Source organism: Chelon labrosus (genome assembly GCF_963514085.1).
Source record: "Chelon labrosus genome assembly, chromosome: 17".
NCBI lineage: Eukaryota > Metazoa > Chordata > Actinopteri > Mugiliformes > Mugilidae > Chelon > Chelon labrosus.
This window is the reverse complement of record NC_140350.1, coordinates 9,459,696-9,474,153: the sequence shown is the minus strand read 5'-3', so window position 1 is coordinate 9,474,153 and position 14,458 is coordinate 9,459,696. Positions and strand designations below refer to the sequence as shown.

The following is a 14,458-nucleotide window of genomic DNA, read 5'->3' as shown; positions in this document are numbered from 1 at the left end:
TGAAGGGCATCACAACAAAGCGTTACTGGATATTATCGGTTGTGAAAGAAGTGAGCCTCATTCCGTGAGGCGTCAGCTGAGGGGTGTACTGACATAGCTGCTGATGAATGGGCACCTGTTTGGACTGTGAGAAAAATCAGCTTCATGAAAAGAGCGGCTTGCAAGACACCTTCCTGACAGTACGAGCGGACAACAACACACCAGAGCAGGGCTGCACTCCACTGCTCCTCTCTTCTGTCAAAGTGTTAGGCTTCATAGAACACTGTCAGCACCAGAGTGCTTTACATCCTAATTATTCGCAGATCTTCAACATCTCATCTTTGCATTTTCATTCCATTTTTATTCCCCTCTCCACGTATGAGGCCAGAGTTGGCCTGCATACTGTTATAATCCCCATTTCATAAGCGCCCATAATACCCTCTCCAGACAGTTTTTGATCACATGATGCTATTCCACTGACTCTGATGATTGTGAATTTGGGGGGATATTGTTAGCTTTGAAATCAATACAATCTGAGATGAACCTCTGGATTGAAAATGTGTCCAATTCAAAATCAATATTAGATTTGGAGTAATTTTATAATTTTTAAAACCTGAAAACACACACAAAAAGAAACAGGATGAATTCAGAGCACAGCTTGGCATGGGTTGGATTTAAAACCAAATAGCAGACACCAAGGGATGTGTTGCAAGATGCTGCAAGACAGAAGCACAAGCCCATATGTCAACATGAGCTGTGAGTCTAATCCACCAGCCATATACTTCCCTTCCCTTTGATTGTGCTGACATATAGAGAAATACACTTGAGCTTTAAATCCAGCTGCTTGTGTTTTTTTTCTTTTTCTGTTTTGTTCCTCAGCTTCCCCCCAAGGATCTTTCTGGAGTCAGTGACCACAGCCTTGGATATTAAATCGCTCTCTGCTGTGACGCATCCATTGTTCCAACGCTGCTATTGGACTCCGTTGCAACAAAGCACCAAGACAATGTGCCGGATGTCGCGGGTCTTTATAAAATTATGAAGTTGTAAGTAGGTTACAGATCGTCGCACTTGTAATTCATGAAATGGCCTTCCACTGAGGGTAGAGACAGTAAACGGTGTAGGGATGGTGGCGCCTCTCTACAAGCTGCACTGCCTCTTGAAGCGGGCTCAGATGCTGCTGCTCTGCCTGGGCATCGCCTATCTGATGGCAGGCAGCATCCTGCTCCTGCAGCGCTCCAGCATCAGAGTGGCCCAGCCAAACCTCTCCATCCTGCCGCCCCTGCTGTCCCTCGCAGCACCCCCTACCGCCCTCAGGACCGTGGGCCTGGGCGTGAGGGCACGCTCCAGATGGGCCGCCATTCAGTCCGTTTCCGGAGGGGGCTCCAAAGCAGGACGGCACTGGCCTGCTTCCCGAAGCCTGGGGGTTCAACACTTGCATCGCCGCTGGTTTCACAGTCTGCTGCCAGAGAGTCCAGAGCAGAGAGCCTCTCTCCCCAGGAGCAGCAGACACAAAGGTAAGTAATTCTACAAACATTTCAGCTTTATCTGTAAATACAGTTAGGTTGGCGCTCACATTGAATTGACATCATCCTGTCTTTCGTTCAGGTTTCTAATCTTAAACCCCCTCAGGCGTCACTGTAGCTTCCTTATAGCTAACTAGCCTGCACTGGTGAGTTAATATAAGCATTTGAACACTGACCACCGCTTGCTCTCTTTAAATTAATTAGTGTGCCAGTGAGATTTTAACACCTTGAAAGTGACAGTGAGCTAAATACTATTTCTAACTCGCTGGCCAGCATTTTTAATTAATAAGTCTTAAGCACAAAAATAAATCTAGTCTTGCAGATTCTGAAAATGCAGAGCTGTGACTTAGCCAATTCAACCAACGTCTTGCTGTCCGCTTTTCCAAAACGTCTTCCAAAACAGACTTGCGTTTTTTGCGACTGCCTCACAAAAGCTAATGTGGATTTATCAATTACTCACCGCCGTTGTGTATCTGTGGCACCATAAAACTGAAGCAGATATCAGAAAGACTGTGAAAAAGCTAACACTCTCGCTTCCTGAAAGAGAGCAGCAGAAGAGAGGACGTGTGACTGAAATACCCCGAAATAAGATGTGCGGACTGAAACGGTGGTTTTCGCGGTGAATAATATATGAAGGAGCAAATGTTTATTTTCTATTTTGTGATTTACGTTTTTACCTCGGACGACCAGGAGCTGAGGAACCACACTCTCTCTGCGCAGGGGCCACATTCTGCACTGGCCTTATTCTGCCTTTATGAACATATAACCATGACCTTAGAACACTTAGAAGAGCTTCATTATACATTTATTTGACATTTTACTTGTGGGCGCTTCAGATCTTGTAGATGAGGAGTGGAGCTCACTGATCCTCGCTGAGGAGGAAAAGTCAGACTAGCGCCAAAGTAGCAATTATAAAGATAAAAATGATATCATTTCCTGCTTGAGCTCTCTGTTAAGAAATCTTCCCCATACTCGAGTACTTAGAGATATCCCTAGAGATGTACTCTATTGTTTAATGGTACCTGTCACTGCCTTTGCCATTTTGTTGAAATGATAAATACAATGGAATTACGGCTGGTGGAGCATTTGTTCTTCCAGCTCATTCTTGAAAAGCATCCTACAAGAGCTCTTAATCCTTTTTTTAAACAGACACTACATGACCGCTCAGTCACTAAGTAGGGTAATACAGATGAAAAATGTTGGAGGCAGGAATGAAATCAGTTTCAGTAAAAGCCATCTGGCAAAGTCTCTTTTTCTTTTTTTTTTTTTTTTAAAGTATTACCCAGGACACAGAATTAAATTAGCCAGGCCTTTTGTGCCGCACGCCCTGGAAGAGTGACTGGTTGAAGGATTCAGGGGAAGGCAGGGGCCCACTATTTGTGATATCATTCCAAAGCATCTACAGTACACAGTAGAAAGAGGGTGCATCATCTCGATACATCAGTCTGAAACAATGCTGAAATCATCAGTCAATTTACTGATTAACTGAGCAAGTTGGCAAAAATTTATTTGGATAAAGATATAGTTTGATTGGATAGTAAATTAAGTTCCATACTACTGTTGGCATATGTTTGTTGAGTGAATACAGCAAGGCTATAGCCATCAGACTTTTAGTTTTGGCCAGTATAGCCTAAGAAAACTGACGAATTACAGGAACTCACTGCTCCTGGCCAAAAAACAAAAATGAATCTAGCACGATTCTCCTATTAAGCCACAAGTTGTTGCTCTTCAGTTTGGATTTACTGGAGAATAAACACAGATGCTAACTGGCAAGCTTAAGAGATACTGCTAGGTTCTTAACTTGAAAAAGAGCCAGACCAGCTGTTTTCCTTTAGTTTTGCAGTTTATGCTAAGCTAAGATAAGCTAACCACTTCTTAGCATACAGACACGCCTACATGAGAACAACTTTTAAGATTCTCTCTCTGTAAGATCCAACAGGCACATGCATCCCAATATGGTGAATGTGTTCTTTAAAATTTTAAGTTATCAAGCAAAAAGGCAAGAAGTCAGCTGGTTCCACCTTCTCAAATGATTTGTCATTATGATTTTTGTGTTTTGGATTATTGGCTGACCAAAGACAGTACTTTGAAGAGGTAACCTTGGGCTCTGAAAGACTGCCACAATGAATTTACTTGACGACACATCAGTTATTCCAAAGAACAAATTAGTGTTCAACAATTAATAGTTTCAATGACCACATAGTTTCTTGTGTTTAAGAAGCACTTTCTTGCTCAGTAGAATAAAGGCAGAGAAGCGCGGAGAACAAAGGCCGGTAAGATGTGTCGGCTCACTTTGAATCAGGCAGAAAATATGAGACGCTAAATCAGGACCATCCTGAGGTGTTCAGCCGAGGCACAGCTCTCATCCATCCGACACAATCTTGTTATCCAGATCTCACAGCTGAAATCTCTGGACCAGAGCCAACATGTCTGAGGTCAACGCATTCAACAAAGACTATTTTGACTAGAATTCCTTAAAGTTGGCTATTAATTTGGCGGCAAACTGCTGCTAAATGATCTTATGACACAGAGAGATATTTGCGTACACAGAACAAGTCTGGAATCTCACTTCTTGTGAAGTTAAATTTGGCTCTCTGGTATTTCTGCACTGCAATCACTCATCGTTTATTGACTGTGATGTAATGTCAGATTAATGTTTTCTTTATTTGGTGGTTCATTGCGTCCTTATTCAGAGACCAATTTCATACAGAGTGCGGAGCAGCAATAACATTTCACAGCCAGATGGAAAAGTTTTCACATGCATTTTCACTTTCAGATATTCATAGATTCAGGAGCCCTACCTATTCAAACATTTTATAATGAAAGTGAGAGATGCATAATACGTTGTGTCTGCTGCTGGAAACTCGGTGCCTTGCAGGGATGAGTCACAAATTCCTTGATATGTATAGTACATCAGATATATTGCACGCCCAGAGACGTGCAGGTGGAGTAAGTAAGAAATCTTAGAGGAGTTGCACAGGAGGAGCCATACTCTCTGTGCTATTTCATGTTATTAGAGTTTGTGTTGATTCTCTTGCAAAGTTTTAGGTTAGTTTGTTGGTTGCACATGCTCACTGATGAGTTGTTTGGAGTCTGTCAGTATCAGAAACCGTGACGAGATGATCGACTTTCACCCTTAGTTGGGTCAGCCTGCCATGCTCTGAGACCCTCTTTAATGTTAGATGACTCGCATCACATCAGTGAGGCTACTGTATAGTAGATCCAGCAGAGAGACTGTGAACCACCTTCAGCCCACTTTAATGGATACACAAAGTTACTGACCGCGACAGTGGCGCATGTCCTCATACTTGGCCATCCTGTCATTAGTCTCCTCCATCCAATCCTGCGGGGAAGAATCAGCTCCAGCCAGGCCATCTGTCTTAGTGTTTAAGAAAGCAGCACAGTGTCAGGCCTGAGTGCAGTCATTTCTATCATGTCTCGGAATTCAGACTGCTTCCCTCCATTAACCCGCCACAGCAGCTGCCTGGGGCTTCTCCTTCACTTTGATTAAAGCAATGACCGGCCTCATTGGGTGGTTGACGTGGGTGGGGGGTGGAGGGGGTCTCACCTTGGGCGATGCCTCTCGAGATACTTCTTTTCTATAAGAAGTATCTCGATACTTTTACAAGCCCAGCCTCTCAGTTCTTTCAGGCAGCAGCTGGTGGTGCTCTCCAGTGTTTGTCTCCTGAGGCACATGTGGCTGGTGACTCAGCCTCGCCCCGGCACAAGAGGCTGGACGGGCTTCAGAGGACATGGACTGAGGACTGATTGAATCACGAATTTGATATGATGACGCTTGGTCTGCCAGAGATTTCACGGTCCATTGCCTGCTTTCTCGCTGTGCACCTTGCTGCCACATCTCTTCAGTCCCAGTCACATACTGCATGTCCTTCAACACTTTTTAAATCCTCTCTTTGATCGGTTGCCATCCGTGTATGTCCATGCTGGTAATAAACATAAAATAGGAAGCCAAATCCGTAGTGTCCTTGAAACCTGTAAAATACCTATAAATACAAATTCTTACTAGGGATTGTGAAATAAACCACAAAACCGACAGTGAGGATATATCTGCATGCACTGTGTGCAACACAAAGATACACTCTGGGCTTTTCACACAGTATACAGTGTCTGCATGAGTAAAAACAGCTAGCATATAACTAAAATTATACCAGTCTCAGACCCAGGGGGGAAGATGTAAATGAAGTCTGCAGACAAAAGAAATGCATACACTACCCTCCACACAGAAACGGGTATTTATAAAGAAGACTTTTATGTGTCAGCTGAGTGGGGTTTGATGTAGCAATGTGAATGTGAAGGATAACATCAAAGACTAAATTTGGGGGACATTTTTATATGCAGCCTTAATCTTGTCAGCACATCATAATAGTCTGTCGTAGCCTATTATGTGTTGCATCCTTCTTTCCACAGGGGTGATTTTTATTCTGGTGGAAGTTGGTTCGCAGTAATGTATGAATAAGAGTAATCTACACGGGAGGATAAATCAGGCCTTGTCATGTTATAAATTAGTTAGATATTATGGCACACAGTACACACTGCTGTGTATAATTACCGTGAGTAGTGATGATCCAAAGGCTGCTTTGGCACTGCTGCTGTTAGAGAATGTGTTTAGAGCCAAACTAAAGACAGAGCAAGTCTGGTTTATGTCCAAATTGAGTTAAAGACAAGTGTGTCAACATCCATTTACAGCTAAGTGTGTGTGTGCGCGCGCTTGTGTGCGTGTAATGGAAAAACAAAGGGCACACACAATTACTATTCAAATTATTATCATTGGGATTAAGCCTAGTGTTTTATAAATAAAATATAAATTTATATTGGGTATAATTCCTGTTTTTTTTCTTTTTGTTTGTTTTGTTACAACTGATGCACCAGTCATTTAATTCGGCTGATAAATCAATAACATGTCTGCCTAAGTAAATTAGTATTTCCTTAACCCCAATGTGTCAAAATGCTTTATATTATCCCAACAACCCGAAAGACATTCAAATTATAACGTCAAAGAAACGAAAATAAGAATTACCTTACATGTGAGAAGTTAAAAGAATCTTTGACTGATAAATTGCTTGAATGATTAAGGAATTATTTAAATTACTGTCAGATCTGTTCGACCAACTATTAATTGAACGCAAAAATACATGTTTCGCTAACTGAATTGGTTTTGTGCAGGCTTAGATAGAGTGCAATAAGAGGGCCCTTTTCAGTCTTGACTGAATTTTAATCATACCTTTTTATTTATTTTTTATTTTTTTGGACACATACAGGAACCTACATCGGCTGCTTCCTCCACAACGCAAGTGACAGAGCCCTGGGAGGAACCGTGCTTTATGACCTGCGCAAAATGACCAGTTCTCTGTGTCAAGACACCTGCTCAGAAAGGTAATGTGCTCACCGCGGGCTCCTGCGAAGCGACCACAGAAGGCCTGCTGTGTGAGTAAAGGCTTTGGATCTGAGTCTCCTCCATGAATGCCTCCTGTGTTTGGAGCTAGCGGAGAGCCAGGTGGCTGGATGACAGTAAAAGATGAGGGGGGCGGGTGAAGAAGGGGAGAATGAAGAGCAAGCCAGGACAGAAGGCTTGATCTGTTGCTGAAGAAGGAAGGAGGGAGGTGTGCGAGTCTTAGAAAGCTTAATGAGCTGACTACAGCAGTTGGTGAATAAATCAGTGGTTAGATATGTGCTTTTTATGTGGCAGAGGTGTAAAAAATCTCTGATTAGGTCATTGTGAACTGAATTAGCAGCATTGATTTGTCCAACCAAAAAACACTGATATCATGAGGCAGGTGGAATTTTTCAAAGCACACTCAAGGAATGATGTGCTTGAATTATTCCTTTTTATAGGTTAGCAGCGAGGAAGCAGGGAAGCCCCACTGAAACAGAACAGCGGAGGACAGATGGATGCAGTCAGGCTGAGACTTACATTTGAAGCCCTCCGAGCGCGCACACATAGCAGCCCTCCACCCATACACATTGAAAGCAGTCGTGCTCGTTACCTGAGCTGGCCAATTACCACGATGAGCAAAAACTAAAAAGTCAAGGCAATTTAGGAGGAAGCTTCAAAGGACGTACATGAAAAGGTCAGTTTTGATGAGGTCTCTGTCTTTCCCAAAGAGCCGGGATAAAGGGAGAGAAAGGCGGATGAGTCACAAAAACCTTGATATGTAAAGTACAGATCAGAGGTGAGTGCGGTTCAGCCAGGAGAGGGCATTACACAGTCAGATGAGTGCAGAAGGAGGAGTACTGACAAATATCGCAGGGGATACAGTAGATTCAACGCTGGAAGTTTGAGTTCAGAGATAAGTCTGAAATGTTACTCAAAGTCCTGCGGGGCAGCGAAGCCTGAGGGAATAGCTTGAGGTTGCGGACTGCCCTTGGCTAGGGCAATGACTGTGTTTATCTGTGTGTGTTTGTGTGGTTAGTGGGTACCAGTTTGCCGGTCTGGAGTTCGGAGCAGAGTGCCACTGTGGAAACAGGATCAGTAGCCCACGGGCTCCGGAGGAAGATTGTAGTCTGGTGTGTCGGGGCGAGAGGGGTTCTCCCTGCGGCGGCGTGGGACGTCTCTCCATTTACAAGGTGGAGGAGCAGCTGCCAGGTCACAGAAAATGTGAGTCAACTTCCCTCAGGGAAGACACAGCACTGTTGACTATTTATTCTCCGCACAAGCTTCACTGTGGGGGTTCTCCGCAGACGAGCAAAGAGATAACTGAACTTAAATTCTCCATAACAAATTAAAACACATACACTGTGCGAAATTCATATGGGATTAGTCCTTCAAGTCCTCCTAAAATTGACACTGGCATCTGACTCAGTTTATACAAACAGTCTTGCTGCTGGAAATTCTCACAAGAGCAGGAGTCATTAAACATTTTTAAACCAGAGAACCATATACAAAAGAGAATTTTCCTTTGCTTTTTGTAGAACACTGTGTGTGTGTGTGATTTAATAATGACTGTAAATATATATACCAACTGACTAAAACAGTAAAAATAAGGATCTAACCGCCCGTCAATTAAGATGCGGCTCTACCGTAACTTCCGTCTCTCGAGTGGTGCATTCACTAACATCAAGGAAAAAATAAAAATAAATAGAGCTCAACAACCACAGCAACAATAGTCAACCAATATAACACAACAGAACTGAACATAAACACATGGGCTTATCAATACTGTGCACTGCAGATATGTTTAGTCAATGTAAAGCGGCACCGTCAATAGCATTCAATAGTACTTAACAGCGTGTTGTAAGATAGGATAATGTAACCGGTTTAAAAAATAAATGTACTCTGAAACCTTCTCCGTGTACTGCAGCTAACGGTCTAAAAACTTAAACAATAAAATTCAACAGAAAACTGTTGATTTTCACTTCGCAGCCTCCTTCTCTCAGGACGTTTGGTGAAGTTGTTTGGTGAATTGACTGTTGTCGAGAGGATTTGAACCGATCCTCTGCTGGCGTTAGCGTTAGCATTAGCGGTGTGTGCATTGCAGCAGTAGGCTACGTTTGTTGTATTTCAGGACTGACTTAGATATTTGGCATGTCACGGTAGAATGGGCTTCATCTTTAGTGAAGTATTTCCACAAACTTAATGAACCGCTGCTAGTTCGCTGTAACGACCCACCGGGCTGCTCACCTGTCTTCTCCGAGGCGTCCATATTGTTATGTCACGTGATCAACGCCTAGACATGATGCTTAAAGCGTCATGGCGCAGCAGCAAAGTCGACTAATCCACTAGTCGACTTGTAAATAAGTTATTTTAACAACAGAAATGCATTTCAACTCTCTCCACCAACTGCTGGAAGCCGAGATGTGTCCGCATTTCTTCAAGCTCAGTGTAGAAGTGACAAATCTATCCATCACTGTTTTTTTCTGTCTTATGTGTAGAGTTTATTCAGTGTTTTTAAAAATGCATAAAAATCTTAGCCCGGCATAGCCATACTTAATTTAATTTGGAATTTGAGTCTGTTAACTCTTTTGGGATTTCAGTGTGAGCTGTATTTCAACCAATATAGAGAAAAAAATAAATAACGTATGCAATTGGATAGTCCTTCAACCAATCAGAGCCATTTAGTTGTACACAAATTCAACCGCCTGGATGTTTTGGTTGGCCTGGCAGATCTCTGCCAGAGCATAATCAGTTCCCAATGGAGTGACTCGACACCATCTTCCCACCACACAAAAAAAAACTATTATCTCAGCAGACCATAACACATTAGACTTGATTAAATTAAATATTTATACTGTATATACCTATGATATATAGATGAAAGGCCCCTTTAAATGCAAACATGAGTTTTCCACATGTTTTGTTTTTACTCTGCAAAGATGAACTAATTCTGTGTTGACCTTCACTTTAACTATGATACTGTCAGCCACACTGATTATCCATAGACTTCTCTTATACAGAGTGTTCTCAGCTTTTTAAACTTATGCACACGCCGGTGTTTCTTGCAAGGTCGAATCCATTATATAAGTATTTCATAATCATAAACAACATTAATATGCATGACTGGAAGCTTCAGTGTCTCCGGAGATTAGCTGCTGAGTTGGTAAACAGCCTATCAGAATTCAGTCAAATGTAGGAAAATAATTCTTGCAGACATTTCTGAGATATTCACCCTTGATACGATAAGAATAAATGAATCCTTCCTAACAGGTCAGTGCTGGGAAATCCTGTCAAATGTATGTTTCTTTTTAAGTTAATTGTGTGCTACTATTGCTAAACACCCTCATGTGTGTTTTGTCTCTCTCTCTACAGTTAGAAACATTCACTACAGTGGCTGCTTCAAGTTGGTGAAAAGCATCATCGGCACCTTCCCTATCTACTCCTTTCAGCCGAACCTAACCACACAGTCCTGCATCGAGACCTGCACTGATAAGGTTAGAATTGCTTCTCTGACCCGATGATCAACTCATTGAACACACTATCGTACCAGTGGTTCTCCAGCTCAGAGAGCTCTCTCCACTCCCAGAGTTCCTTAGATTTTGCTTAGTATTTAAAGTTTAATGTGGCTTTAATGAGAAGAAGATTTCTGCACTGAGATCATACTGGACGGAGCTGTGTCTTCTCTTAAGACAGAAATAGCTGCTAGAATTGTTGTACATCATCCAGCGGTGGCTGCAACGTAATTAATTCTCACCGTGCGCTGTGTGCATGCATGCATAACTTTTCTAAAAAATGACTGCAGTGTCCTCATGCTTTGGCATTGAATGTTCTGACCTTCAGTAGCTGTAAAAGTGAGAAAAAATAATGAACAAAAAGGAAGCGCGGAGTGGGGAAGTGATGCAGACTTTCCTGCTGAACCAAGCTGACACATCACCTGGGAATAGAAGTCTTTGGAGGGAAAGATTGGCAAGATGAGTCATAAAAAAAAACACAGAGAACATTTGTGGTTTTGGTTTGTAGGAGCTCCCGCTGGCTGTGCTCAAGAAGCCCCACTGTTTCTGTACTTGGACGTCGTCTGTTTTCAGCCTCAACCAACAGTCGGAGAACCAGCAGTGTGTGGAGAAGGCTGCTCTGAACCACTCCACCAACTCCACTGAACATGACCACTATCAAGTGTATCACACACCTGTGCTTGGTGAGATATTTAATATACAGATCTAATATACATCGTCTGCACGTGGCAGGGTGAATGTAAAGGTCCATTTTGATTGGTTTTCCAGTGGGAGATGGGACAATGCAATGATGAGCTCACTAGTCCATTCCCATCCCATTCCGCCATGTCAGTATTTTTTACGCATCACACAACACAGTTAAAGTTCCAACCTTGCTCTCTTCCTGTAAAATGGCCTGTAAAAGTAGTCCCTGATAAAACAAGTCTATACGCCGACACTGTCAGGGAGTATTGTGTTATTTTCTCAGGGGAATACCACATAGTGAATGACAGAGGAGGAAATTACACTTGAAAGCCATGTTCATCCCAGACGTTCTAAATTCTCCACTCTGATCCACTTCTTTGCTCCTGCAATCATGCTGCAATTTCTGTCACATAAGCCTTTTTTTTTTGGTTACTGTCCTGAAAATGAATCCATTTTGGGCTATCTGGTGCAGAAACGACTGACAAAAACTGTCCTTCCAGACTCCAGGTGCAAAGAGAGGATGTTTCTGCCTGAAAGATCCAGCTCCCTGGTGGCTCTTTCTAGTTTTCCTGGTGCAGGCAACACCTGGGTACGGCACCTGATTGAGCTCGTGACCGGCTACTACACTGGCAGCTTCTATTTTGATGGCACTCTGTACAACAGAGGTGGGTCAGGCCTGGCATACTCTTGAAATAAACTTTTGTGTGATGGTGATTTATTGCCCTGCTGCTGACCATTATCCATTCATGTACTGATGGGTACTAGGTTTCAAAGGAGAGAAGGACTATTGGAAGAGTGGCCGCAGCATCTGCGTGAAGACCCACGAAAGTGGTCAGAAAGAGATTGAGATGTTTGATTCTGCCATCCTGCTGATTCGAAACCCTTACCGCTCCCTGATGGCTGAATTCAACCGCAAGTGTGCCGGACATTTAGGGCACGCCACCGATGCACAGTGGAAGAGTAAAGGTAATACAGTAGATAGAGCTGAGTGGATTATGGCTCCTATGCACAATGTCCTGCTGTTGTTGTTGCAGAAACAGCCGACCAGAGGTCATTTGGCGACTGTGACACTCACAGTTACATTCTTCTATTTCCAGTGAAGCCAGCACTCTTGTCATCTTTTATACTATGGTAACACAGTACATGTCCTTTCTGAAAGGATTGCTGTTGAATAGATGAGGGACGCAGCAGAGTGTCCAATCAGTGAAGTCCTCTTTAGCATTCAACCACAGTTGCTACGCAGGAAATATCTTTAACTAAAAAAATTGCACTTACTTGACCCTAATACAATCCTAATAGTAAATATTCTCACATTTTGTACCTCTGTTGGTTTCTTTCTAGTTTGGATTTTTATTTGCACAGGTTTTGAGGTCTGTCACCATCCGCATGTGAGGCGGGGGGAACAGAGCTCATGTTTTTTACAGCACCGAAAATTCACATTTTAAAGATTGCAAAAAGTTGTCCTTTGAATAGCCTTCTATCACAAAGAGGGACCCCATAAAACTGCTGACAGCGAGTTCTCTGGGTAATGTAGAGCGCAGATAAGTTTGGACTGAAGGCTGGTAAACCAACACAGCTACACTGTACTGTAATATTTCCTAACAGCAAGCAGGAGGACAACTACAGGATGACAGGTTGGAATCATAACGAATGCCAATGAAATAAAGGTTATAAACGTTCAATTTTTGACACATCTCTGTCCAGTTGTAATGGACGGCTTGCTGTCCTCTCATCTGCTAGTGATCCTATGTGCTACTATTAGCAACAACAGTAAATTCCACAACTGCTAAATAACATTAAATGTTAATTTATTCGAAAGTCTTATTGATTTATAAATGATAATGAAGGAAAATTATCCAGTTTCATATAATTTAAAAGCCACCAGTTAGTAGTTTCACATCCACACTGATCTAAAAAAACTCTCCAGTGTTTTTATTTTAACAGCCTTTGTCATAACCACTTGAACACTGGTGTTTTGAGACTGAATTTCTCTCACATTTACAAAGGCTGTTAAAATAAAATCACTGGGGTGTTTTCCAGATCCCCGCGGTGGATTTGGAATTGCTGTGGAACTGGTGGCTTTTAAAATGATATGAAACCAGATGATTTACATAATTTAAACATAAATCACCTCTGACAATAGTGACTAGCATCTGTATATGAAGCTTGGTAAAACTAGCAGTGTGTAATGTTCACCTGTGCCTTTTCCCCTGCAGAATGGCCAGAATTTGTCTCCAGCTATGCCCCCTGGTGGGCATCCCACGCCCTGAGCTGGTTGAAGTTTGGACGCCGCCTGCTGGTGGTGCATTATGAGGAACTCCAGAGATCTCTTCTCCCCCAGCTCCGTCTCATCACCGCCTTTCTAAACGTGACCATGACTGAGGAGAGGCTGCTGTGTGCTCAGAGCAACCAAGACGGGCATTTCAAGCGCTCAGGATCCCAGCGGCCCTCCTTTGACCCGTTCTCCCCTGACATGAGACAGATGATTGACACCTTCATTGGTACTGTTGACCAGGCGCTGCAGAGCAGGAACTTAAGCGGACTTCCACAGGAATACCTCCCTAGATGATGATCTCGAAAGGTTATAGAGGTAGTCCTTTCAATGACTGGATCAGCACGGGGGTTGTGAAAGAGAATTTTTTTCACCAAGTGTTCTGCCGGGAGCCGAGTAGCCCACATGACTCTTTGATAAACCAGCCACACTGTGAATTACTGTTGAGCCATTGCGACACAATGGAAGTCGCCGGAGAAAACATGACAATTCATTGTGAAACCCAACAGTGAACAGTAATGAAAGCCTCGGGGCTGGGACCACCTCTCTGAGAGCAGCAAATACGACGAATACTCAGAGAGGATTTGACTTGATTTGTTAGCCTGCAGAGCTGGGATTATCTAGCAAAGTGCTTGACTGCACAAATATGAGTGTGTATATCCAGGACAGCCTCATTTTGATTTTCTCTTTCTCATTGTAATTTTGCTTTCTTAAATATATATATATTAAAATATATATTATGTTTTTACCATACATCCATGATAATAAAACTGAACTGTCATACTAACACAGATGATAAACGTGAGAGCATTACCCAGATAACTCAGTGTGGACTGGTGATGGATAAAAGCCTCTGGGAGCTTCCACGTGTGGCTCTATGGACTATCCACGCTACTAGTTCGGCTCGACGTGAACTCAGAAACATGTTCGTCGCAATGAAACTGCTGTAAACTGGATATGAAATCAGATGTTTCTATGAGGTTTTATTTCATTAAACACAGCCGGTTTCAAATGAGTGAAGTGTGGTGCACTGACACGAGATGGAATGTGTTTCAGTTTAATGGACCCTGGTAAGGAGGCAGGTTTGTGTGTTTAG

The 14,458-nt window shown here is 42.7% G+C and overlaps 1 protein-coding gene across 1 annotated transcript; it reads left to right on the top strand.

The window, feature by feature from the left end:
• Positions 1-562: 562 nt before the first annotated feature.
• On the top strand, positions 563-14,140 carry wscd1b (WSC domain containing 1b). The gene is made up of 8 exons (XM_084565380.1): positions 563-1,493; positions 6,782-6,896; positions 7,934-8,118; positions 10,267-10,388; positions 10,915-11,089; positions 11,591-11,755; positions 11,856-12,056; positions 13,307-14,140. The coding sequence occupies exons 1-8, from the start codon at positions 1,103-1,105 to the stop codon at positions 13,657-13,659; spliced, it is 1,707 nt and encodes a 568-aa protein (XP_084421506.1). The 5' UTR covers positions 563-1,102; the 3' UTR covers positions 13,660-14,140.
• Positions 14,141-14,458: the final 318 nt, after the last annotated feature.

What these genes read in the sequence shown, in the direction of transcription:
- wscd1b (XM_084565380.1), top strand. Translation starts at nt 1,103, where the DNA reads ATGGTGGCGCCTCTCTACAAGCTGCACTGCCTCTTGAAGCGGGCTCAG. An exon ending in GCTGCCAGGTCACAGAAAAT is followed by an intron (nt 8,119 to 10,266) that starts GTGAGTCAACTT and finishes CTCTCTCTACAG; the next exon opens with TTAGAAACATTCACTACAGT. An exon ending in TCGAGACCTGCACTGATAAG is followed by an intron (nt 10,389 to 10,914) that starts GTTAGAATTGCT and finishes TTTGGTTTGTAG; the next exon opens with GAGCTCCCGCTGGCTGTGCT.